Genomic DNA, 27,874 nt, shown 5'->3' with positions numbered 1-27,874 from the left:
CATTGTATCTGTGGGACTGTGTCTCCCTATACACCCCTCAGAGTGCTTTATATTCAACCAGTACCTACTTGTTGGTAGTCCTGGGTTCCAAAATGGTCCAGTTGTCCTGGGCCAGGGCCTTTTCAGCTCTGACCCCAGCTTGATGAAACTCTTCCTAGTGAGATCTGAGCCCTATGGAACTTGACTCAGTTCTGAAGAGCCAGGCATATGGTTGAAGACAGTGATGGCTGGTGAGATCAGTGGCCTCCTAGGGGTCTTTTTCTCCGATCTTTTTATTTCCACACCCCCTGGTTAAGAACCTTCACATCAGTGGAATATGTAGTTACACTAGCTACCCCAGTTGCTTGCAAGAAAGATGTGTGACACCATTTGATTGGATTGAATGTACTTATTGTTTATTTTATCCATATTTATTTATGTTTTTACTCTGTAATGATGAGATATGTTGTGTGCCTGAGCCCAATTTTGGGAAATGGGCAAGATAAAAATTAAATTTTTCATCATCATCATTGTTGTTGTTAAATGGACAAATTAAAATCTAATCCTAAAAGCCATTATTGAAGTTATAAACACCCAGCTCTGTATGATAATAGAACTGAACACTAAGATAGGCATGAATTTGATTAGTAGGACTACTGATACAATATGAAGTTCCTTTTCAGTGCTGCACACTCAGAGGCCACCATATTGTGCCTGAGCTGCTGACAGAAAATGCAGAGATTTTATCCAAGCCTAAATGCAGCATTTAATATATACTCTGCTTATTTCAACAGCAGAAGTTTGGAGGGCTGCCACAGTCTCCAGTGGTTCAAAGGGGAAGGTGATACCACTTAGGAGATGTAAAAAAAGACCTTCTGGTGAAGGCCTCCAACTCACTTGCAGATTTCTGTCAATGAGCCAGTTGGTTTCAAAGTCATCGTCGTCCTCCCCAAATGGATTAATTAGCTGTTCAGCTACCTGTGAAATGATTGGAAAAGATCACAAATACAGCAGCTATTTGTTTACAGGACTCAGCTCCAGATCCTTTTTCCTAGTACAGAAGTGTGGTCAGGAGGAAAGTGCCAGGCGGAGGGCAGCTGGATGGTTCAGGAGCACCCACCCATTTGAGCTTTTAGATCAGGACCCTGAACTCTAGCTTTGCAAATGAATGGGCTAATCCTAGTACAAAGATGTGTCTACATATATTGCATGAAATGGCCATAAATACTTTAGTTTTGGTGACTCAAGAACCCACTTCTGATTATCTGTATTGGTGAAGAGAAATTTCTGAGGATTGAGGTTCTTTCTTTTGAACAGACCTTTAACCATCCAGCATAGAAGAAAAACTGTAGGAAGGTGAAGATGGGTACAAAGAGGTCCATCTCATGGCCTGGATATGCCTTTGCTGGGTCCAGGAATTGCCGGCCAATCAGACAAGCCAAGAAGAAGCTGTAAACAGCGACAGTGACCACCTGAGAGAAAGAGATGTTAGAGCCTTTCAAGACATTGTTGCTTTTTTGGAATGGAGAGGAGAACCATGAAGCATTGCTAGAACCACATCTTAAATTCAAAAGCATTTCTGTTACTACAGAATAACAGTTGTCGGAACTTAAACCAAAATAATTGTGCTCTCTGATTCTTTCCCTCAACTACTATGCCTGTATTATAGCTGTGTTGCTATGTGAAGTGTTTTTGACAATATATCCGTTGGACAGTGTTGCCTATAATATCACTGCAAGGTATCATGGGTGATAACAGACAGGTAGTTTGAGCCGCCCCGGGGACCAGAGGCAGGCTGATCAAAAAAGCACATACGCACTTGCACATCTGCCTGCCATCCCTGTCCCGCACGCAGCCCATTCAGGGCTGGATCGAAGCCGCCACAGAAAGGCACCACGTTGTAAGTTCTGAGACAGCTCCAAGGCACTTTCCCAGTCATCTAGATAGCTGGGAAGCGCCCAGGGAGCAGCCAAGAGGTGCATGAGCACTTTGTAAGCTCCTCCAGAGCACACGCACCCTGTCCCTGTTCCGGGGGTGGACCGTATGCTGTCAGGAAGCTTCCAGCCACTCCTTTTCTGACTGGCTTACTTATGGGGCGGCTTGATGCCGCCCTGAGCTGGCCATCTATTTTCATTCCACATGTCCCCCTCCTTTTTATTCCTTTATTATATACTTCATACTAATAACTTTCCCTGGTTCTTTTCCTCCTTCCTTTGAAGGCAGATTAAGTCAGATCCTCTATTATTGGACCGCACACTTTACGCAGTTTAAAACAGAATAAAGCAAGCAAAAACCCTGATGCAGCAACTTGAATACAATTTATTTCTGTTATGAGGAGATGGAGATATTTTGTGAGGTGGCTAGTACCAGTAAAACACTGAGGCCTAGTTCATGCCTGTAATGAGTGCCATGGTGGCAATGAAGTGCCAGAGTGGGAGAATGAATTGTAACGTTCATTCTGCAGCTGGCATGTTTAAAATGCCCATCAAACAGAAAACTGCCATAGTAAGCAAAGTGTTTTCTCCCTCCTGTGCTAGTTCCAGGAAGTTTTGTTTTGCAAAGGAGTATTCAAAGCCAGGCTCTGTTACCTGCAGTCTGAAATGGTGCAATCCATTCTGAGCCCTTAAGATTCTGCCACATCATTTCCTGCATGTGTGAACCAGGCTTAAAGCAGAGGTCACTCACATCACCTTGTTTGCCCGGGCTTGGATGCTATTGGAAAGTGATTCCCCACCCCCCACTACGTACCTACAACACTGCAGTACTTCTAGGCACCTCCCAAGTTGTTTCAAACCAATTCAGCAATACTTCAGGGAAGATTGCAGCCAAGCTGGAGTGGCACCTAGCTGAAAGAGAAAGGCAGTTCTTGCCCACATGGGCATAATTTCCTCTGCTCTGGGGAACGTTTTCCTCCACCACCAAAGGGCTTTTAGAAATTGACAACTGAATATCGTTATAGTGTTATAACAATCTGTATATCAGGTTCTCAGAATTCCCAGCTTTTTTTTTAAACAGCAAGTCTGTTGTCCCTTTCATTCAGAGACAGGCCACAGATTCAGTGGGAGCTCACAGGAGCAGAGCTCCTGAGCCTTTCTGAGAGTTCCACCTTCTTGTCCGTTGAATAGTATGTGCAGCTGCATAACAACCCCTGGATGAGCTCCGCCACCTATTTTTCTATAAAATGACCCCTGTTCAGAGATATGTCTTGTCTTTTGTTATCCTCACGATGTGACGGGCTAAAGACTTATTTTTCTGTTTAAATGAAAGCTGGCATTCCAGAGCACCTGATACACAGATTAATTCATCATTATAACAATATGCAACTGCTGATTTTTAAAAAATGAAAAAAAGTCCTGGGATGTAGGGCAGAGAATATGTGGAGTAACCTGCCATGTGGAAGCCCCATTACTACTTTGCGCTGCATCAGCAGCCACAACAGCAAGTGAGAAACCATGCAAGCCTGTTCCCATGTGGAAAACACTAGAGAAAGCCAGGTTGCTCTTCATGGAAAAGGAATTTTAGCTGGCAAATGGCCTAAGAGTTTGAGAAGCCCGGTTCTTAACTCACCCATCTCTCTCCCCACACAAGAGCTACTCTGATTGTTTCTTCCCTTTTGATTCTTCCAGATGTTGTTCTGCATTTTGCTCCTTTGAATCTCACTTTATGTTATTTTAATCCCAATAAGTGTGCAGGAAAATCACACATGGTCTGTAAAGCTCTGGGAAGTGGAAATATCACCCTTCCTGGGGTGCGGACACGCTCACCATTAAATCCATCTGCAACGCGCCTCTATTATAATCCGCACAACCAATTTCCCGATCATGCCCGTAGAGGGATTTTCTGAACATCTGACCTCACCCCTGCTTGGCCTTATTTCATAAATCTGGTAGAAGTTTAAAACTTCCTGTCTGCGTTTCACATCTCAGAAACATGATGCTCTATGTTACGATGATTCGAGTCCTGTCTGGGGACTTGGTCTCAGAAGACAGTGTTGGGGGATTCTTGCCCTGTGGGTCCCCACAGGTTTGGATCTGATCCACTGTGCTGCTTAATATCTATATGAATATATGATGACCACAGAGAGTGGTCATCAGGAAGCAAGTGCTCTGGATTAGTAGAAAGGCTTAAGATCTCTCCTGTCTTGGACAGAGTTAAACTTCTCTTGAAAAGCCGGATTCATAATGTGCTGCTTGATCTAGCAGTCACCTTAGAAAACCAGATGGCTGTGGTGGTTTGGAGTGCTTTTGCCCAGCTTCAGCTGGTGCGTCAGCTGTGGTTCAGTCAGATCTAGCCACAATAATCCATGCCTTAGTTACATCTAGACAGGACTTTTGCAATGCACTCTACTTGGGGCTACCCTTGTGTGTGTGCGTATGCACATCCCTGCCTGGAAGTCATGGTTGACTTCTGGCAACCCCTAGTGGTGCTTGGACTTTCAGAGAGGTGGCTTGGTATTGCTTGCTTCTGCATCTCAACTGTTGGTATTCCTTTGAGGTCTTGCATCCACGTACTTGCCAGGGTTGGCCCTGCTTCGTTTACGAGATCAGGCTTGCCTGGGCTGTTCAGGTTAGGGCTACATGGAGCTACCGTTATAGAGCATTTGAAAGCTGCAGCTGGTACCGAATGCTGTGACTAGACTAGTGGGTGGGGGTAGCTACCAGGAGGATGTGACTACAGTAATTGCATTGTCTACCAATCTGCTTCTGAGCCCAGTCCAAGGTGTAGCTTTTGTCCTTCAAAACCCTACATGGCTGGGGACCAGACTATCTTGGGACCATATTTTCCCATACATTCCTGCCTGGAAATTAAGATCACAGGGAGAGGCCCTCCTGACTGCCCTGCCAATCAAAGAAGCTAATCTGGTGGACACAAGAGAGGAGCCTTTGCAATGGCAGCCCACAATTGCTAAGCAACCACCAAGAAAGGTGTGTTTGACCCTTCACTTTCCATCTTCAGGAGGCAGATGAGGACACTTTTATATAGGACTGCATTCGACTAATTTAATTTTTATTTATTGGCTGTCCTAATTGAGATTTTAAACTGTCATCTTTTATGTGTTTTATAACGGTTTTATTTATATTGCAAGTTGCTTGAGTGCCACAAGGTAGAAAGGCAACTAATAAATGTTTTAAAATAAATAAAATAAATGTGGAATGTGGAGGTCTGCAGCAGGAAGGAAGAAATAGGTGAAACCCCCAACTTTCTATAAATGGAACTGCTGCTTGTAAAAGGAACTTTTAGACAGGGCTGTAGCCAGGATTTCTTGGGTTGGGGGAATTTCAATTTTTCAAGGGGCACTTAGCTGATTCCCCTCCGCTGCAGCCTTTACCCATACTGCCTCCACTTGATGGGGATCCTCCCTGGCTCTCTTGGCCAGGCTTGGCATGCTCCACCACCCATCTGGCCCCCACTTCCTCTATGGCGCAGAGACAGGCAGCCTGAGGTCAGGGGTTCCCTCCACTCAGGAGGCTGCTTGGAACCACAGTTGCTCAGACTCACAGCCTTCCCCTGCTGCCTGAGGGCCGGTGCTACTGCCCACCCCTCTCTCATGATTCAAATCTCACAAGGGGGTGGCAGGAGCAGCTGCCAGTCCCCGCACAATTTAAAGGGCGCGCCAATCAGTTGACTGACGAGCCCTTTAAGTATTGTGGGAGGCCAGCGGCTGTTCCTGCCACCCCTCCTGCATGATTTGAATGGGGGGAGGGCCAGCAGCAGTCCTCAAGCAGTAGGGAGGGTAGACTGCAGGTTGAGGGCCCTGAATCGGGGCCCTCATCAGGAAGTCGGAGGCAAGGCCCCCTCAGCTGTCCCTAGTTACAGGCCTGCTTTTAGATCCACCCCACTTTGTTAGGTAAATTGTAGTAGGTATGTTTATGGGGTTAAAAAAAAATGGATTGTGGTTCCAAAAAAACCACAATGTGGTTCCAAAAAAAAAAATGGATTGTGTGGGAGAATTATATCAGGACTGGGTGGATTATGTGTGAAAGAATGAAGGGGATCATGGAGGCAGGGTACGAATTTGTAGCTGGCATGTTTAAATCACACTCAAAATCAACGTAAGGATCCAGCTTCCAGCAGGAGACATCCAAATAGTGTACTCTAGATTTCACACTGGACCTGTTTCTGCTCATTGCTCTGAAATAATATAATACTTCTGGTTGCAATCATGGAGGAAAATGCTTATCAAGGTTCTCACCTGAGTGTAGACTAAAGGAATGCTGATCCAGTCGTACCCATAGAGTCGCCCACATTGACTGCGCAGAGTGTTCATTTCCTGGCAGAATAAGGAATAATTATAGACCAAAAAACCCTACAGGATTTCCATCACTGTTTATGAGAATACCTACTTTTACTTTTCTGCTCCTTTATCCATGATTTCAGGCCTCAGCCTCACTATATCTGTCTACCTTATTAGCCTCGTATGTCTCTGAATCAAAATTGCTATGGAGTGCATTAGATATTTTGGTTGCATAGCACAGCAAGCCACATAGAAATTAAAGGCATCTGCACCAGTTTTTAGTAACTGATAATTCTAAACAAGTAGTTTCCAGTAAGCAACACTCCTATCCTGTATAGTGCCCCACCTCATCTCAAGATCTTAATCTGCCTCCCAGTGAGTTAAGAAAATTATGCCTTCTATCCCCAAAGCTCTCCCTGAAAACCCAACTGTGTGGAGGATGGCTGTTGTTATTTTCCACAGAGTATGAAGGAACTCTGTACATGCTCAGACACATTCTACTCCTTGCTATTATTCAGTGGACCAAGTCTGTAATCCTTTGTATTAAAACATGCTTCAAGGCTGAGTTTCAGCTAAAACTAAGGCCTGATTTTAACCCACCTTTTTAAACTTCCCTTCCTCTTTCCATCAACCCATCCCTTAACAAAGTATTTAGAACTCTTGCAAAACCCAAATATATGTATGTGTACCCTAACCACCAAAACCAAAAACCTATATATGTGTGTCTACTCTAATCACCCCACATTATACAGTGTGTTTTATTTATTAAATTACTCAGAACATAGAACTGAAGTTTCTTTATTACAGCTTTTAATATAAACAGCTCACAACCCTTCCATTATATTTCTTCCAACTGTTTTCATCCTGAAACATTCCTTTCTGCAAATATTCTCCTGCCATATTCCAAATGGGACTACAGATGTCCAAAGTGGGATATTTCTGTCTATATTGTCAGGATTCTTACCATCTGAGTGAGCCCAGAGTCCCTAATGTGGAATAGTTACAAAGCTAATCCCCCAACTTTTTGCACTCTGATGAGGCCAGAAGGCAGACAGTCTCCTGGTCACCTTCCTTCTGGGAGGTTCCTCAAGCATCTCGTGGATTCACATCATCCTGCTTTCTCTTTCCCCTCTTATTCTGCCTGCTCTGAGTCAAGGACAGAATTATTGTTGTTGTTTATCTATTTGTCTATCACATTTTTAACCTGCCTTTCTTCCAAGGAGCTTAGAGCGCTCCATTTTGTCCTCACAACAATCCTGTCAGGTAGTTTAGAACAGGGGAAACTATTGCTCTTTGTGTACATTCCTTCTCAAGTGAGTTGTGGAGTTTACTGGAAAATGGGTCGGGAATTCCCATCCTTCCTTCTCTGTGTCCTTGTGTGTTTTCACTTCATAGGGTTGTTGTTTACAGGTTGCATGTATGATATAAAGTAATTCAATTCCTCCATCTTTAGGGATGTGCCTACAGTGTGTTAGTTATTCTGCTGCCCACTCCACAGCAATTCACATTACTAATGATGGAGTGGTGTTTTTTGTTTGTTTGTTTTTTGCTTCTTCTGGGTTTTGTTTGTCCATATTGTGGGAGACAGTGAAGTCATAAAGGCACTGCATTTTGCTGAGCGTGCATTGGTTCCTTCCAGACATGTCTAATAGGGGGCTGGCATCAATATGCCATGCACTGTGATTGGTACTGTAGGCATCATTACATTCCCTGTTTGATGTGTTATTTTTCTTTCAGCAGAGCTGCTGGAATGGCTTAGTGTTGGAAGTGAAGGATGATGCAATGTCTCTTTGTAAGCATACCCATACTGTTGGAGATGTCATGCTTATGATCATAAAGAGTACTCAGAGAATGAATTTATATTTCAGCTTACAGGAGTCTTTTACACTGTAAACGGAACAACTGAAGCTTTTGTTTTAGAACTGGTTTAAACCAGTTATTTTGAACTTCGTTTAAAAAGACAGCTCTTCATGGTGGGGAGGAGTAGAACTAGAAGTTTGTTATGCTGTTATCCCTTTATTGCCAAACAGCTGATCTTAGGCACTTGTTTCCTTCTGGCTGCCCTCTCCCTCTTACCTACAAGAGGGCAACAGGAGCATAGCTAGTAACACCTTAAAGACTAACAACATTTGCGGTAGGGTATGAACTTTCATGAGTCACTGTTTACTTCTTCAGAGCAGGTGCGAGTGACTCTTTTCCACAGACACACTAAAAACACAGCTACATATCTTGATCTAGGAGCATAGCTAGAACACTTGTCTCCTCATTCCTGTAACAGTATGGATTTCTTTATCAAGAAATAATAGCTTTTCGTTTCTTAACTCATATGGCCCTCATTTTAAAGGACACGCTCAAGTTACACACTGCCAGCTCCAGCTAACACACAGGATATCAATAACAATATATTGATATTACACTGGTCTTAGCAGCCACTGGTACAACTGGGATCATAGGACAGTGCTGCTGCTGCTGTTGTTGTTGCTGTCATTTATCAGACTTGTTGACTTGCCCAGTCCCAGCCCAGTCCAGGCTCTGGGTGATGCGCATCAAATGGAATAATACATAGATGAAAGCTGCCCCACAATATAGACTAAAACAATAAACGATTCAAAAATCCCGATGGCATCCTGCTAAGAGTGCTGTTCCTGCAGACTGTCAGACCAATGGGGGTGGTGGGAGGGAGGAAAAACCTCGGGGGCGGGGAGGGGATGGGGGATAAAGGAAGGTGCCAGCCATTGCTGTCCTCAGTCAAAAGCCTGGTGGAACATCTCTGCTTAATAGGCCCTGTGGAATTGCATAAAGTCCTGCAAAGCCCGGATGTCATCTGGAAAAGAGTTTCATCAGGTTGGAGCCAGGACTGAGAAGGCCCTGGTCCTTGTTGAGGACAAGTGGACCTCTTTAGGGCCCGGGATCACCACAACGCTATTACCAGTGTTGTGTAATGCTCTACCAGGGACATAATGGAGGAGACAGTCCTGCAGATATGTTGGTCCCAGACCGCTCAGGGTCTTAAAGTCTGGAACCAATACCTTGAATCTGACTCAGTACTCAAGTGGAAGCCAGTGTAACACCTTTAACACCACCTTTAGAGCTAGATCCAGGTGGGCTGTCATGTTGTCTGAAGCAGTAAAATGTATTTTGAGTCCAGTGGAACCTTTAAGACCAACAAAAGTTTATTCAAGGTATGAGTTTTCATGTGCGCACACACTTCTTCAGATACATGGAAATGGAAGCTAATGTTTCACAAATGCAGGCAGATGCTTCTACGTAGGTGAACAGCAAATTAACATACAACTTTTGTTGGTCACTGGACTCAAAATCTGTTCTACCCTTAGAAGTAGGAAATCATCAATCACTTTGTCTTTTCAGCAGTCTGCTTCATTCTAAATTACCACCAGATCCAGTTCTTGGATTTTAATTTAATTTAATTTTTCGATTTATATCTCACCCTATCCTGCAAGTGGGCTCAGGGCGGCTTACAACAGTAAAACAACATATTAAAATTAAAACCACATATCAACATTAAAAGGTGTAGCATATTCATTACTTACATTCAAGATGCCTTGGAGCAGCACGCTGTCACAGATCCGCCCATCATTGCGAGCCTTCACTGCCAGATTTGAGAACCAGACACAGGGGATCCAGAATTTGTTATGAGGTGAGTTCAGGCTGTCATATTTCTTGTGCTCTTCTGGAGTCATCAACCCTACACATAGGGTGGAGAAAAGAAAGGTAAGTCTGTCCTCCCAATTGATTTTTTTGGCAGAAAAAAGGTAAATATATTAGTTTCAAGAACAATTTTTGGAACCTGAAAATTATAGCACTTTAATTCTGTGCCTGAAATTCCTGGGTTTGTAAACCCAGGGATCCTAGCCATAGCAAGCAGAGAATTTTACTCTTGGAAACAAAATGGGGGCAGCAGGGAGGACATCTAGGGACCTCTAGGGACCCGATGATGAAAATGTTCCTGAGAAAAGAATGGGATAAAATGCACTTAACTTGATACATTTTCTTGTAATGAAACATACATTTTCGGGGAGGGACGGTGGCTCAGTGGTAGAGCATCTGCTTGGGAAGCAGAAGGTCCCAGGTTCAATCCCTGGCATCTCCAAAAAAGGGTCCAGGCAAATAAGAGTGAAAAACCTCAGCTTGAGACCCTGGAGAGCCGCTGCCAGTCTGAGAAGACAATACTGACTTTGATGGACCAAGGGTCTGATTCAGTATAAGGCAGCTTCATATGTTCATCTGGACTTAGTGTTGGAGAGGAGGCCCTAGCACAATCAAAGAGCACTGCTGCCTCTGTAGGAGGTTTGTATATTACCTAGAAATAAACAAGTGTGTTTTCTCTGCATTTTTTTGTTCTTAAAATTCTATTGCTCACATAAATTATGCAGACACATAATTTTTACTATTTTTTCCATCATGGTTCCTGATTTTGCTGGCTGTGGCAGGGATGAGGAATAGCTTGCCAACTCTAGGTTCCCTTAAACTTAAATCCCACACACACACACAAATCACACTGGAGTGAAACTGTGTGGGGAAAGCTTCCATACTTCTACAAAATGTAAGATCCATGAAATAAACCATACTGGAGAAAAATCCTTTTGATGTTCAGTGTCAAAAAGGTTTTGCAAATTGCTCCAACATGAGAGAATTCACACATTCATACATGAGAGAATTCACACTGAAAAGAAACCTTATAAGTATTATGAATGTGGGAAACTTTTCTATCAGTCAAGTAATCTTAAGGCCTAGGGTTTCCAATTCCCAGTTGGGGGCAGGGGATCTCCCAGTTTGGAGGCCCTCCCCCCACTTCAGGGTCATCAGAAAGTGTGGGGGGGAATGTCTGCTGGGCACTCCATTATTCCCAACGGAGACTGATTTCCATACATTATAATGGAGAATTGATTCACAGGTATCTGGGGCTCTGGGGGGTGCTGTTTTTCAAGGTAGAGTCACAAAATTTTCAACTTAGCACTCAGTGCCTCTCCTCAAAACACCCTCCAAGTTTCAAAAAGATTGGACCACAGGGTCAAATTCTATGAGCCCCCAAAGAAGGTGCCCCTATCCTTTATTATTTCCAATGGAGGGAAGGCATTGAACATATGAACATATGAAGCTGCCTTATACTGAATCAGACCCTTGGTCCATCAAAGTCAGTATTGTCTTCTCAGACGGGCAGTGGCTCTCCAGGGTCTCAAGCTGAGGTTTTTTACACTTATTTGCCTGGACCCTTTTTTGGAGATGCCGGGGATTGAACCTGGGCTGGGACCTTCTGCTTCCCAAGCAGATGCTCTACCACTGAGCCACCGTCCCTCCCCGTTTAAAAGGAGTGCAGTCCCTTTAAATCTGATGGCCAGAACTCCCTTTGGAGTTCAATTATGCTTGTCAACAATCTTGCTCTGGCTCCACCCCCAATGTCTCCTGGCTCCACCCCCAGATATTTCTTGAATTGGACTTGGCAACCCTACTTAGGCCGCAAGAAAATATTCATATCATATCCATGTATTTGCTTGAAATGTGGGATATACTTCGGAAATTCTACAGAATTTAAAGTCCATGGCAAATCCACCCTGAGGGAAAAACTCATATTAACACTCAACATGTCAAAGAGTTTTTCTGATGGCTCATGCGTCATTGCATGTGAGAGAAGGTTGTGTTTGAAATATCATGAATATAATTTGGCTCAATCTCAAACTCTTAAACTTCATTGCTATGCATTGACTGAACCTAAAATATTCTGGCTTTTTTTTTTTTTAAAGAGGAAATGTTACTTATATTTGACTGTGGTAACTTTTATAAGAGAATAAGATTGCAGTCTATTGTAGGATTGCAAACTCTGTGTTGGGAAATTCCTGGCGATTTTGGGGAGGAACCTGGGGAAAGTGGCGGGGGGATACCTTTGTGGGGTATAATACCATAGAGTCCACCTTCCAAGGCAGCCACTGTCTTAAGGGAAACCGATCTCTTTAGTCTGGAAATAGTTATAATTATAGCAGATCTACAGGCCCCACCTGGAGAATGGCAAGCCTAATTATTTCAAAAGTTGCTAGATTTCCAATCAGAACAGTGCCCCAAACAGTAACATATCTGTGGAGAACTGTTACCACCCCTTTATTAATGAGGTTCAGTGATAAAGCATATGCTTGGTGTGCAGAAAGTTCCAAGGCCAAACCCTAGAATCCATCAATGGAATCTGAGGGTCAAAAGAGACGGATGCCTGTACGTGTCCCTCTGTAGGAACAAATAGCAGCTTTGTGTTTGGGTGGAATGCTGTTTGAAAAATGACATGAGTGATGTGAAAAAATGGTCTACATTAAATTTCAATAACTGTGAGAATTTTGCTGAACTTTAAGATTTGACAAACTTTCTAATATTTTCCCCCACAAAAAAATGGGAAAATAACCAAAACATATCAAGCAGACAGATGGAAATCTTCATCATGCCCCTTCTGGCTATATAGGAGAAAGTAATTTAAAAAGTATGATGGGAGTGAGGTTTTATTATGACAATTGTAATTCAAGAAGCTGAATTGATAGAATTTAGTACACCTTACAGTGGTATCAGGGTGTGTGTGGCATATGCAAATGAGTTATGCTAATGAGCTCCAGCACATCTTTTTCTACTAAATGACCCCTGCAGCAGTTATCAGAACTGGGCTAGAGGGACAAGTGACCACGTATTACTGGAGTCTGGGTGCCCTGAACTTAAATCTTTGTGCCGACATTTTTGTATTTAAGCTTATTGCAAACATGTAAGTATTATAAATCTTTGGTGTCACAAATCTTTGAACCGAACCAGCTCAGTCTTAATCCAGACTTCAATTAATGTTGAAATAAGATGGAACAGTTTCATTGTCTTTCAAAAGTATGTTGGCTCAGGCAGTAATCAGGGTCAGGATTTTACAGAGGCAGACCATTGCAGCCGTTATAAATGTTTACTCAGAAGTAAGTTCATCTGAGTTTAAAAGGACTTAATTTCTTGGTTAGTTTGCTTAGTGGGACAGTTTCAAGAGATCTTTAATAAATGAGTTACTTCCAATATAATTACTCAAATGAAGCAAAATAGTATTAATAAGTGCCCATCTCTTTGGTGTAGGATGACTAACTATTTCCAAGAGGTGTACCACATATAATTATAGAGATCTCCATGGAAACCTAATTACTTTGTGAACCACCATACTTTGTTTATATTGAAAAGGCTTTACAGGCATGGATAAGGCATATGGAGTTAGTTCAACCCCCAAATCCTAGTTGATGATGTGGTTTATTCATCTGAGGAAAAAAATAGGAACATGAATGATGAATAGGCCATGTCCAGCCCTTGTGCATCCACAATACACCAATCAAATTGTTGGTGTTTTGGAACTTCATGCGTCTTATAGAGTGGTCTCCAAGGTACAAAAGCATATGTCACTTTTTAGGTGTCATGCAATGTTGTTTGCGCTATGATAGTCTAAACCTGGACCGCATTTTTTGTTTACTCCAGAGAATGAAGGTCATATGTGAACTCACTGGTTTTTTGGGGGGAGGGGCTGTTTGTGGTAAGGTTTTGTGATTACAACAAAAATACATGTGCATGCCCTTGGAAGCAAACCATCTCTCAAATTATTTTAACCTGCCTTTAAAACTTCAATTAATTTTAGATTTCTGTCTTTATAATGGAATTGAATTTGACTACAGAATTGTTAGTGCCTGTGGTTGGTTGTTGTGTGGCAAAGATTATTGTCCAATCCAATTTTTCAGCTGCTGCTTTTTACCACAGGGCCACACATCATGGGGGGATTCTGGTGTTTTCAAAACCAGTTTGACAAACTTGGGGTGGGAGGGGGGGAAGATGCCAAAAACAGAATCCAAAATGGCCACTAGATCCACTCTATCAGAAAGGGCATTGGAATGAGGTATTTCATGCCTATCTCACTTGTTGTCAGGGCACATGATTGTATCTTTATAAGCACTGAGGAGGATTTTTAGTAGTATGGAATGCGCACACACTTTGGGAGAGATATGCTTGTTAAAGCCATTCAGTAAGTAACTTTTTATGTAGTGCAATTGGCTTATTGAGAATAGCCCAGAATTTAATTAGGAGGTTCAAGGATTTCAGAAGTGGGATTGGAAATATGGGTAGGAACAAGTCTGTCTTGGCTACCTGTTTCTCTCCTGTAAGCCAGGAGGTGTCTGTAGGGACATAAACACTGCTTTGGTGAACTAGTTTGGGCATTACTGACCCCAGCGATCAGCATATCACAGAAGGTGGAACTGTGGATTCACATTCTCCAGTGGTTCCAGGAGTGGGACAGTCCTTCACAAGTGGGTATAGGCTCCTCCTCCTTGGAACAGCATTGGTTTCTTTAATCGATCCAGCAGGGGGAGTGGCCTATCCCCTGGGAACATCCCAGGTTCGCTGACCCTGTTGAAGGAGCAGGACGTATTTGGTGCTCAGGGAGCGCAATGATCCAGGTCATTGGAGGGAGAGGAAGAGGCAGTGAGGAAGATAACCGCCGAAACAAAGTCAACATGTTCACCATGGTCGGCGGTGAATGGAGAGCCACCAGCGTTGGAATCATCCCAACAAACGCGGCAGAGCAGCGGATTACCACAGAGGGCCCTGCTCGGTGCAGGACCTCCCCCCCACTCCCTAAGAGGAGAGCGGGAAGTGGTGGAGTCAAGGGCAGTCTACTTCGGCACTCTTGAGTGTCTGCAACAGACTGAGGCACTTGAGTGTCTGCAACAGACAGAGGGGCTGACAATAAGCGCTGTGAGGCCTTGGCCGAGGCTTTGGGGCCCCAGAAAACCTAAGAGATGATAAGGGTGGGCTGGCATGGGGGTGTCCAGACCACCTAATGCAGAATCAAGGCCCAGAACACAGGGAGTAGAGAATGCCCAGGAAGGAAGCCAGGGAAGGTTTCTGGGCACTGCCAGGGAGTAATGGGAGCCATTTTGGTAACTGGCTCCTGATATATATTCTTCCCCTCTTTTACTTTCATTTTCAGCGATTAGCTAACCAAAATGGTGGATGAGCTGGGAAAAGTCATGATGAACTCCCCATGTAGCAGTAAAAGGGCTTCCCTCACAGCTTCCCAAATACTCCAGTCTTCTTCAGAGGAGACAAAAACAGACCTCTCAGAGGAGAATGCCAAGGCTAACCTGTTACAGCGGCTGAAAGGGGAGCCCCTCAAAGAGATGGGACACCCTACAGAAACTGGGATGCAGTCCTCTACCCAAGACAGGCATAGCAGGGCACAACTTAAGAGAAGGGTTTCATACAGCCCCACAGCTTCTTCAACCAGGCCTAAGCAAGGGAGGCTGGCCCTAGGAGTGGATTCCCCCATTGCTAGTTCTCATGTGGATGAGGACTCTGAGGCTTCTAATTCCCTGTCTGATAAAGAGGGGGGGGGAATTATTGGAGGAGGAGGTGGTGATACCCATGATACAGTCTAGGTTGTCTAACCTAGATTATTACACAAGCTGTTACCTAAAGTTCTAAGAGCACTATATTTTAACTCTACTCCCAAAGAACAAGTGGACCCAGACCTACCTACAGGGTCAGGAAAAATGCTGCCAAGCTGGGAGTGGCTGAAACTGGTGTTCCCCTACCAGCAAGTCATAGCAGATGCGGCAATTGATGTGATGCAGCTATCAGCCTAGGCCATGGCCTGCAGTGTTGCAGCCTGTTGCAACATCTGGCTCAGAAGTTGGGACATGGATGCGGCGGCACAGGCCAAGGTTACAGCAGTTCCCTTCACAGGCATGAAGCTCTTTGGAGACAGACTAGAGACAAAAAGAAGGTACTTCCCTCAAAGCAAAGAGACACCAAACAGAGACGACGCTACCAGTCCTTTCGGGACTCTAAAAAACTGGCTAGATCCTCCAATTCTAAGCCCTTCAAGGGTAAATGGCAGCCCAGGAATAGGGATTCCAGCTTATGCCAGGAAGTCTGAGCAAGGCACCAAGAGTAATACAAAAAAAGGAGGGTCTCAATGACTATGAGACTAGGCTAGAAACGCAGGGGATTGGGGTTGCCTGCGCTTCTTCGCAAACCAATGGAACCAGTCGGTGTCCGACAAGTGGGTGCTGGAGATGGTTACTCATGGCTATGCCTTGGAACTGGAATCTATACCCTCCTTGAGATTCCAGCAAGTACCCAAGAAACGGAATCCCATCAGATAATGACAATGGCAATCCAACACTTGATGGACATAAGGGCCATAGAACTGGTCCAAGCCTCCGAGAGAGGAAGGGAGGTTTGTTCTATTCTATTCACGGTTCCAAAAAAGAACGAGGATGTTAGGGCAATCTTGGGTTTAAAATGACTCAACCGTTTTGTCAGAACCAGGAAATTCCGAATGGAGACGCTAAAATCGATCCTGCTAGCGATACAAGCCCAACATTACCTGACCTCCATCAACCTTTCTGAAGCTTATCTCTACATTCCCATTCGAGAAGTGTACAGGAAGTTTCTTTGTTTCTCCTACAATGGACAACACTAACAATACCAGGCCCTTCTGTACGGCCTAAAATCATCACCTCAGGTCTTCATGAAAATCCTGGTGGTGCTGATGGCGCACCTGTGGATGCAAGGAGTGGCGTTGTTTCCTTATCTGGATGATATTCTGGTGCAAACCTCGTCTCAGCATCGGAGCATGAAGATTACTGATTTGACAGTCAGAACTTTACAAGAGCACGGTTTTGTAGTGAATCGAGGGGAAAGCAACCTGTTACCAACACAGAGATTGGTCCATTTAGGGGCTCAGATCGACATTCAGCTGAACAAGGTTTTTCTGTCAGAGGAAAGACAGTGGAAGTTGCAGTCCCTGCTGCAAGAAGTCCTATCTCAGGAATGAGTACAGGTGATGGTACTGGTACTGGTTCTGGTCTTTTATCAGGACATCCTGCCATTGGCACGCTTCCATACAAGACCTTCACGGAACTTCCTACTCCCCTTCCAGCAAGTCATCTCCACCAAAACCCTCCAGTGGGTGAACCTGCCGCTGGATCTACATCAGGAACTCCAGTGGTGGTTGGCACCCTCATAGTTTGGTCAGGGAGTATCCTTGAGAGACCCTCCAAGATCTGTAGTAACTACCAATGCCAGCCTGATGGGGTGGGGAGCTCATTCCCAGGGGCTTCTGGCTCAGGGTCTGTGGTCCCAGCAGGAGACTGGCAGGAGCATCAACTTTTTGGAGCTTTGGGCCATACAGCTGGGACTGCAACAGTTTCAGACAACCCTCGAGGGCTGTCATGTTCGTATAAAGACAGACAAGTTCGTATAAAGACAGCCAAGGCATATGTGAACTGGCAAGATGGAACCAAAGTTCGGTCCCTACAACAGGAAGCCAATGTTCTATTCACTTGGGCAGAAAAGATCCTGTTGTCTCTGAAAGCAGTCCACGTAGCAGGCAAGGACAATGTGGTGGCAGACTGGCTAAGCAGACAAACCTTGGACCAAACAGAGTGGATGCTGGACAGGTCTGTATTTCTGCAACTGTAACAGAAGTATGGCAAACTGGAAGTGGACCTGTTTGCCTCAGCAAAGAATCATCAGGTGCCAAGATTCTTTTCCAGAAACAGACAAGACTGAGCAGAAGGGGTCAACGCTCTCAACTGGCCGGAGGGTCTAATTTATGCCTTCCCTCCTGTACAACCGATAGCACATGTCATTCAGAAGATTCTGGAGCAAAAGGCGAGGCTAGTGCTGATTGCTCCCTTCTGGCCGAGAAGAGCGTGGTTATAGGACTTGCTAAAACTGTCAAGAGAGACTTTATGGTGGCTGCTGGTGTCCAGGGACATGTTGAAGCAGGGGGCAACGGTTCATCCTCAACCAGGCAATTTGCAGTTAGCAGCCTGGAGGTTGAACGTCACCTGTTAGAAAGTCTGGGTTATTCTTCTAAGGTGGTTGGTACTCTTTTGGCCTCAAGGAAAGGCTCTACTTATAGAGTATATAACACCTGGCAGGTTTTTCAGGATTGGTGTCTGAAAAATGGTGGAGATCCTTTAACCGTCCTGGTTCAAACCATACTGCAGTTCTTGAAAGAAGGCTTGGATAAAGGGTTGGCTACTAGTATATTAAGGAGAAAAGTAGCAGCCATTTCAGCAGTTAGGAAGGTTAGAAAAGGCAGGTCTCTGAATGCCCATCCACATATTAAATGATTCCTCAGAGGTACAGCATGATTAAATCCACCACAAGTTCACAGGTTTCCCACATGGAAACTAAATGTGGTGTTATGGGCCTTGTGTAAGCCACTGTTTGAACCTATGGCAATCTGTGGGGCAAAAGAATTAACTCTCAAGACAGTGTTCTTAGTAGGAATCACTTCAGCGCGCAGGGTTTCTGAGTTGAGAGCTCTGTCGGTCGACAAGGAGCTTTGTGTTTTTCATGCTAATAAAGTAGTGTTGAGGCCAGACCCCACATTTATCCCTAAGGTCAATTCTGTATTTCACATGTCCCAGGAAATTGTTCTTCCATCATTTTGCCCCAATCCACAGCATGTGAAGGAAAAAGAGTAGCATTGCTTGAATGTAAAAAGGGCTCTTAGTTTATATTTGGAGAGAACTAAAGTGCATAGAAAAACTGATATGTTATTTGTGTCCTTTAGTCAGTCTTCCCTGGGAAAGCCGGTATCCACCTCCTCGCTGAGTAGATGGTTGAGAGAGTGTATTCAGGTAGCCTACAAATCACAGGGTATGGATCCACCGAGGGGGGAATTACAGCTCATTCCTTAAGGGGAGTGGTGACTTCAGCCACATATAGAGCATTCCTGACTTTGGAGAATATTTGTAGAGCTGCAACTTGGAGGTTGGTGAATTCTTTCACAAGGCATTACAAGGTGGATAAATGGGCTTCAGCAGAGGTGGCTTTTGGCCGTAGAGTGCTTCAGCATATACTCTGAAAAGGGAAACCTTTCCTTCCCTAGGGCATATAGCTTGTGTATGTCTCACTTGTGAGGGACCGTCCCACTCCTAGAACCACTGGGGAACGGAAGATTGAAAGCACTTACCGTGAAGCTTCCTTCTCGGTGGTTCTGGAGTGGGATGGTCCAACCCACCCAGGTTTAAGGGCTTCCAGATAGTTAATTGAAGGGTTTGGTTAGTGGGAGTTATACTAACCAAATAAATGCTGAGATCTGTTTTTACAATTCTGGTATTATAGAAAGGTGTTGTAAGTTTTTTTATTAAAGCCTTTGATACTGTTACTATGTTTGGCATGGTGCATGCTTTGTTCTGAGTTTTCTCATCTAGGAACTTTGAGGGGAATTCAGCTTGGCTGCAACTGGGATGTTCCCAGGGGATAGGCTACTCCCCCTACTGGACTGATTAAAGAAACCCACCCTGTTCTGAGGAGGAGGAGCCTATACCCACTTGTGAGGGACCATGCCACTCTGGAACCACCAAGAAGGAAACTTAATAGTAAGTGCTTCCAATCTTCCATTCCTGTATCTAACATCAGCAAGGTAACTCCCCACTCTAGGGTGGAAGATCCCTTGGTGTTCACATATTGCATTCTGTCTCATACGATGCAGCAGTGCCATGTGGAGATACTTGTGCTGCACATCTATAGGATGTTCAACAATTGGGAGGACTAAACAATAGGGAGGGCTAAACAGGAAATTGCCAGCTCCGGGTTGCAATTGGGGGAGTACCTGGAGAATTAGGGGATGAAGCCTGGAGAAAGCAGGGTGTGGGGAGGGGTGGGACTTCATTGGTATATATAACACCTTAGAGTCCACCCTCCAAAGCACCCATTTTCTCCAGGGGAACTAATCTCTGTTGTCTGGGCTCCAGACATAATTTGTAATTCTAGATCTCCAAGTCCCATCTGAAGACTGACAACCCTAATAGGCAGGCAGAAATGGGCCAAGCACAGCCACTGCAGCATGCATCTGAAAAGCAACTAGAATGAAGTAGCATTGCTCTCTGTCTGGCTTTTCCATTATCAGCTCCTCAGTGTCGTTGTTTCCCTAAAAGAGGATAGAGCAGGCTGGTTCCATCTTACTAGATAAAGAATGCTGCTTTATCTGAAACAGTGCAACTCAGTGCAACTTCTGGACAAGTCTGATAGTTATTTTGGCAACTGCTTCTTTTGCAACATGGGTGTTTTTGCAGAGGCGAATATTGGTAGATCTTAAAATAGCCTTGTGTCTTCCTCTAAAGAAATGTGCAACCTTGTTACCCACTGAGTTGAGTGCAGCTTACTCATAGGGCTTGACTAAATATCCCATTTTATTTTCCTGCCTGCAAAGATGTGTGTGTTACGAAACACTACATAGATAGGACCACCACATGCTTTGTATATGAGTCCTTGCTATTTCCAGTCAAGGGATAGCAAGTGTTAGGCAAGATTTGTCTCTGACTAAAACCCTGGAAAATGCTGCCAGTCAGATGAGAAAACACTGAACTACCAGGCTTTTAACTGAAGGCCTCCCTCTTTTTAAAACCCACTTTTATGGTCTGTTTCTTGCCTGAGGACTGTTTTAGAGATACCATTTTAGGCTGCTGAGTTTTATTTGATGTTTTGCCATTTTATGGCTTGTTTTAAAACTGGTATTATCTTTGAGATTTTAAAATTATTTTACTATATTCTTTGTACTTGGTGAGCCACATCACGCAAGTGTCTGGGGGTGTAACATATACCTTTTCCAAGGGGAAAAAAAAGGTGAAACAATGCTGTTAGACAGCTTCCAATGTTCATAACAGTTGTCTGGTCACCAAGCAAGACTGCTGACCTGCACTTGGTTTGATAGCTTTCAAGTAGGGTTGCCAATCCCCAGGTGGTGGCAGGGGACCCCCCCGGTTTGGAGGCTCTCCCCCCGCTTCAGGGTCGTCAGAAAGCGGGGGGAGGGGAAGGAAATGTCTTCTGGGAATTCTATTATTCCCTATGGAGATTTATTCCCATAGAAAATCATGGAGAATTGATCCGCGGGTATCTGGGGCTCTAGGGGTGCTGTTTTTGGGGGTAGATGCACCAAATTTTCAGTATAGCATCTAGTGCCTCTCCCCAAAATGCCCCCCAAGTTTCAAAAAGATTGGACTAGGGGGTCCAATTCTATGAGCCCCAAAGGAAGGTGCCCCTATCCTTCATTATTTCCTAAGGAAGGAAGGAATTGAAAAGGTGTGCTGTCCCTTTAAATGTGATGGCCAGAACTCCCTTTGGAGTTCAATTATGCTTGTCACAGCCTTGATCTTGGCTCCACCCATATTGTGCCTGGCTCCACCCCCAAAGTCCCCAGATATTTCTTGAATTGGACTTGGCAACCCTACTTTCAAGAGGGAGCACAACTATCACCAGCACAGGTAGCTGAGCCTTAGGCTTCATAGATCCCCCCCCCCCTCATATCTTGGCTCTCGATAAGCTTTGGGAATCTCCCAAATCATAACATATCTTCATTGGTGACATGGAGGAGTGTGTCTATTTCAAGTATGTTTCGTCCTACTCTTCGCCAGAGTTGTGGCTCATACCTGCTCTCACAACATGGTCTATGCTTGGAAATCTCTTGAAGACAGCAGTGCTGACAGAGCGCAAGATCAGCACACTCAGCAGATTGATGTAGCGTACCAAGGTTCGCCGCAGGAGGCGCCCATACTCATCCTTCCCTTCCACACTACTTGAAACCAGGTTCATAATGCGGTCAGGCCAAGGGATGCTCTCATATTGACCCCACCAGCGAGATACCACCAAGGTGACATAAAAGCCTAGAGTGGAAACCACATATTAGTCATAATGAGGTAGAAAAGGATATAATTGTCTGTCACCTGCACATACATATATAATTTTTAATTTATTCATTTTATTCAGTATATTTTTCTGCTGCCTCTCCACCTTGAAACTACTCAAGGCAGCTAATATAATATCCATTCTAAAAAATTAGAATAATCAATCCCAAACCCAGCAAGTTAAAACACGCTACAGCGAGAACAAAATAAAATTTAAAAAATTAAGAGGGACCTCTACATACAAATGTTTAAAACTAAAATTCAATGTCAGATAATACACAATTTTTGATAATGTTATATGGCCTCTTTGATTATGACTGTGAGCCGCCCAAAGACCGTATGTAGAGTGGGCGGAATACAAATTTAAAGTCAATAAATAAATAAATGAATAAATAAATCTTAAACTAGCCATAATGTAGGACTTTAACATGTCTTAATATAGCCTTGAAAATACCTCAGATGTGATGCTTTAGTAAGATGGTTCTCTTGGAACATACTTTATGAAGTGACCATCATTTATGTTGATGTGAGACAGAGTTTTCATTAGATTAGTGTTTTAGTATTTTGATTTCTTTATTTGTGAAAAATATTTATACTTTGTCTTTCAAAAGCAGGATATTCAGGGTAGCCAACAAAGGTATGAAAACCACATATAAAACCAAGACAATAATGAATATAGTATAACCAGGGCTTTTTTTTGGTAGAAAAAGCCCAGCAGAAACTCATTTACATATTAGGCCACACCCCCTGACATCACCAGTGCCCCACTTTTTGTAGAAAAAAGCCCAGCAGGAACTTATTTGCATATTAGACCACACACCCCGACACCAAGTCAGCCGGAACGGCATTCCTGTTCAAAAAAAAGCCCTGAGTATCACAGCCAAATTGGCAGCATGTCTAAATAGGAAAGGCCTACGCAGGACTAGTATAGTAAATGTTTTCCAGAATAAAACATTCCCAGTCTGCCATCTGAAGACCAGCAGTGATGGGACAAACCACCCTTGTATGGGAATTCCATTATTTTGTTGCCACTACTAAGAAAGCCCTGCCAATGCATTCATCAATTGCAGCTCAAATGTTAGATGAACAGGGAGTGGAGTCTTCATGGAAGATTGCAAAAGAACAAGTATGTTCTCATACAGCTTCATATTGTTATCAATTCTTACCTAGCACAAAAGATACAGGGATCAGTTCAGCATAGCTATTGCAGTATAGAGCCAGCTTCTCAAACATCAGCCTTTGGCTTTCACTCAGAATAAACCTAGAATAAAAGGAAAATATTCCCAGTTTCTAAACTGTAAGAAAGATTATTCATTGATTGAAAATATTGAACTTGGACTCTTGGCTGCCTGCACAGACTATTCTGCATAATCAGTTGATATGTTTTTGCTCAATAAATGCACATTTGTTTCTATTTGTTGTCTTCTTGTATAGCACTTCTGTTATTATGGACATCACATTTCCTGTGCACTAATCATAATACTTTCTTCTTGGGACAAATACATTTACCCCAGGTAGTAACATTGCTTGGCTCTGTGTGCGATAGCATTTGCGTGGGTAGACAGTGGAAATTTTTTGTGGGTAGCATGCAAACTAGGAGCCTTGTGGTGCAGAGTGGTAAGCTGCAGTACTTCAGTCCAAGCTCTGCTCACGGCCTGAGTTCAATTCCGGCAAAAGTTGGGTTCAGGTAGCCAGCTCAACAATTTAGTGTCATCCGCAAACTTCGCCACTTCACTGCTCACTCCCAACTCTAAATCATTAATGTACAAGTTAAAGAGCATGGGACCCAGTACCGAGCCCTGCGGCACCCCACTGCTTACCGTCCTCCACTGCGAAGGCTGCCCATTTATACTCACTCTCTGCTTCCTATTACTTAGCCAGTTTTTGATCCACAAGAGGACCTGTTCTTTTACTCCATGACTCTCAAACTTTCTAAGGAGCCTTTGATGAGGAACTTTATCAAAAGCTTTCTGGAAGTCAAGGTAAACAACATCTATCGGGTCTCCTTTGTCCACATGTTTGTTCACCCCCTCAAAGAAATGTAACAGGTTAGTGAGGCAAGATCTTCCCTTACAGAACCCATGCTGAGTCTTCCTCAATAACCTGTGTTCATCAATGTGCCTACTCATTCTGTCCTTGATAAGTTTCTACCAACTTTCCCGGTATTGAAGTCAGACTGACTGGCCTGTAATTTCCCGGATCGCCTTTGGAACCCTTTTTAAAGATGGGGGTGACATTTGCTACCTTCCAGTCCTCAGGAACGGAGGCAGATTTCAATGAAAGATTACAGATTTTTGTTAGAAGATCCACAAGTTCAACTTTGAATTCTTTCAGAACTCTCGGATGTATGCCATCTGGACCCGGTGACTTATTAGTTTTTAATTCATCTATCAGTTGTAGGACTTCCTCTTTTGTCACCTCAATCTGACTCAGGTCTTTCAACACCCCTTCCAAAATTAGTGGTTTTGGGGTGGGCAAAAAGTTCTCATCTTCCACAGTGAAGACGGAGGCAAAAAATGCATACAGCTTGTCAGCCATTTCCCTATCCTCCTTCAGTAATCTTTTTACCTCATGGTCATCCAAGGGCCCCACTGCCTCCCTGGCTGGTTTCCTACTTCTAATATATTTGAAGACATTTTTATTGTTGGTCTTTATGTTTTTTGCAATATGCTCCTCATAGTCCCTTTTTGCCTGCCTGATCACAGTCTTGCATTTGATTTGCCACAGCCTGTGTTCCCTTTTATCAATCTCACTTGGATTGGTTTTCCACCACTTAAAGGAGTCCTTCTTACCCTTTACAGCTTCCATTATTTTGTTTGTTAACCATGCAGGCCTTTTCTTATGCCTGTTTGTGCCTTTCCTAACTTGTGGTATGTATTTTATCTGTTTATTTAAAACAGCACGAAAGCTTTAAAAAGAAAACTCACACTTATACTAAGGCATCAATATGCTATGATTGTTTGACAATTAATTTCCTGTGATTCATACAACTATATTGTTTATTTACAACCATGTGGCAAGGGGAGAACAAGGATTAGTGGTAAACATATTTTTAAAGGCATCTATGATCTCTTGCGGCCCACATATGTCATTCCTGAAGAGAAGCACATTTAGCCAGAAAAGAGGGACGGGAGCAATGTTCCCTCTAAGCTGTGGAGTCTTGTGAGCAAAAATTCTACTTTGTGAGCTACTGGCTTTTTAGTTGTGAGCTATTGCCTTTAAAGTTGTGAGCTATTGGATAAATTAGTTTGCTCTAGGGCCATTTTTCCGGAGCGGAGACAAAAATCTGTGAACTGGAGGCTAAAAAAATTGTGAGCTAGCTCCCACTAACTCAGCTTAGAGGGAACACTGGACAGGGGTACAACTCTCCTGCTCCCCTTCAAGAGCATCTATTATATCTGGGTGTGATATTGAGTTATTATTACTGAACAGTCACTTCTGCAAAGATTGTGTGCAAAGTATACTGGTGACAGGATTCCAGTGATTATACAGAGAGGCCCTAGAGATATATGTCAGGCTCAGGAGATGCTCACCTGTAGACAATGCTGATGCCAAAGTAGAAAGAGATAAAGATTAAGAACTCGCAATAGAGGAGTTTGTAGATGCTCCCTTTCCATTGGAGCAGAAGCTGTGAGAAGGTGCCTAGGTGAGCATCAGCTACGCGGTAGGTATATGTCACTGTCATCACAAGTCCTGCTAGAAACAAACAGCATGATAAGGACTGAGGTGCTCTTAAAGAGACAAGGGACCTTAAGACCTTAGCAGCTTGCAGAATAGAAGAACTCAGAGGAAATGATTGGAAGTACTATGTTTCAGTTGGCCCCAGGAGGCTTCCATCCTAATGGCAAAACAGTCTTTTCCAGAAAATAAAGGAAATCCAGATTATAAATGCACAGATAAACAATTTATGTGCATTTACAAATGTACCTTTGGACAGCTTTAGCATGTGTTTGTAGTCAGGGCTTTTTTTGTAGAAAAAGCCCAGCAGGAATTCATTTGCATATTCGGCCATACTCCCTGACACCAAGCCAGCCAGAACTGTGTCCCTGTTCGTTTCTGCTCAAGAAAAGCCCTGTTTGTGGTACTTCAGAAATCCAGAGCTGCTGTTATTGTGGATGGGACACAGAGCTAAGTTATGATAAGACTACATCAAGGCATTTTTGACTAATTTCGGAGAAATTTAATAACAGGTAAGACTAGAACTGAGAGAAGGAAACATGAGGAAAGATTAAAGGAGGAAAAAGCACATCAAGAAGAAGGGAGCGGGGTGAGATGTCCATAAACATAATTTGTTAAGAAATACCGTAACTCTTGGGCTGCTGCCCAGGAGATAGTTTACACATTAAAGGGAACGTTAAAGCAATGTTGATCCTCAGAAGGATCTTGTCTCCTTGTACCAGAACATCATCAACAATCATGTTTAGTGCTGAGCTTAGCTGGTGTGACTGGGAGGGGAGATGCCAAAGGGACAGGGAGTAAAGCACAGCAGGGGATGAGAGACTCTTTCTACATCTTCTGTTGTCCATTTTCTGTGGTGCATGGAGTACTCCCCGCAGAATGGAATGTCCAAGGTGCAAGCATTATTGCTGAAAGACAATGGAACCCTAAGGCACATTTCTGATCATGTAGGTTTTATAATGTCAGTATAAGGTGAATTTCCTGACTCAGTCATGTCACTGCCTGGGGTTGCTCAACATGATGGACAGTCCTTACAATATCCTGATGTTTTTTGCACTGTATCTCTGTCCACATGTTTCCTAAAGCTTATTCCAAGGAAGGAAGGAAGAAAGGTTATATACAGGGCTTTTTTTTTTTTTAGCAGGAATACACAGGAACATAGTTCTGGCTGGCTTGGTGCCAAGGGGTGTGGCCTAATATACAAATGAGTTCATGCTGGGCTTTTTCTACAAAAAAAGCCCTGGTTATATATTGGGGTGGCCAAACTGCAGTGTAGGAGCCACATGTGGTTCTTTCACACATATTGTGTGGTTCTTGAAGCCCCCAGTGCCATATTGGTTGACTTGGAAAATATGTTTTTCTCTTTAAATCACTTCTCCAAGCCAGCTGGCAGCTTGGAGAATGCAATTAAAGTTAAAGTTGCTTTCTTTCCCCCTCCCCATCTATTTTCCTCCCTCCCTCCTGTCTCTCAAACATCTGTCTTGTAGCTCTCGAACATCTGATGTTTATTCAATGTGGCTTTTACGTCAAGCAAGTTTGGCCACTCCTATATATATAATACTCATGGATGGCTCAGGCCTTGACCAAGCATGCTATGTACTGAACTGTTAATTCCTTTCATGCCCAGAAGTGGTTCCTGCATATCTGATTGAGCTGAGAGGAAGAGAATGGCCAGCATTATCTGAGGCTGCCATTTGGTAATTTTGCAATCTGATTTAAAAAAACACTTGTCCTCACGATTGGTGTACAGGAATTTAACACTTGAAACATTTTGCATTCATGAATACCTAAATGGACAGTGGTTTCCTTCTCTTTCTCTATGAATGGCAATCACGTCAGTCAGATCAGCCATACTATTTTCATTTCTTAATCTAAACAACTCTGCTTACCTCTTCCATAAGTTTTCCACAGTGAGGATAAGAGCAGTTTGGGGATGATTAGCGGGAAAACAGCAGGGGAAGAATTCAAATGGCCTTATCCTCAATGTATTGTTCTCTTCCTTGAATTTGCAGCCCCAAAGACTATATTCAGTAAAAGGAAAAGGCCTGTTTGGATTGACAATTGACATCAGTTCTTGGATTCTGAGATAACACATACATTCTGCATTGTTACCACATCTCTGGTAAACATACTGGCACTGATTGAACTCTCTCTTTTTTTGCTGTCAAGTCACAGCCAACATATGAAGAAGATGAAGAAGAAGATATTGGATTTATATCCTGCCCTCCACTCCGAAGAGTCTCAGAGCGGCTCACAATCTCCTTTACCTTCC

General features: G+C 43.5%; 1 protein-coding gene across 1 annotated transcript in view; it reads right to left on the bottom strand.

Moving 5' to 3' along the window:
* Window positions 1–27,874, bottom strand: part of LOC132590515 (bestrophin-1-like) — a 36,041-nt gene that overhangs the window by 6,078 nt on the left and 2,089 nt on the right. The window contains exons 2-9 of the mRNA XM_060263424.1: window positions 27,492–27,647; window positions 25,458–25,617; window positions 23,091–23,185; window positions 21,670–21,903; window positions 9,766–9,920; window positions 6,173–6,250; window positions 1,299–1,451; window positions 877–957 (exon numbers count right to left, since the gene is read on the bottom strand). Of these exons, the coding sequence (XP_060119407.1) occupies window positions 877–957; window positions 1,299–1,451; window positions 6,173–6,250; window positions 9,766–9,920; window positions 21,670–21,903; window positions 23,091–23,185; window positions 25,458–25,609 (948 nt within the window). The 5' untranslated portion in view covers window positions 25,610–25,617; window positions 27,492–27,647. The remainder of the gene's footprint in view (window positions 1–876; window positions 958–1,298; window positions 1,452–6,172; window positions 6,251–9,765; window positions 9,921–21,669; window positions 21,904–23,090; window positions 23,186–25,457; window positions 25,618–27,491; window positions 27,648–27,874) is intronic.

The sequence above is a fragment of the Heteronotia binoei genome, unplaced genomic scaffold (assembly GCF_032191835.1).
Source record: "Heteronotia binoei isolate CCM8104 ecotype False Entrance Well unplaced genomic scaffold, APGP_CSIRO_Hbin_v1 ptg000098l, whole genome shotgun sequence".
Lineage (NCBI taxonomy): Eukaryota > Metazoa > Chordata > Lepidosauria > Squamata > Gekkonidae > Heteronotia > Heteronotia binoei.
Note: the sequence above shows the minus strand (reverse complement) of the source record. Positions and strands in the feature narration are given on the sequence as shown.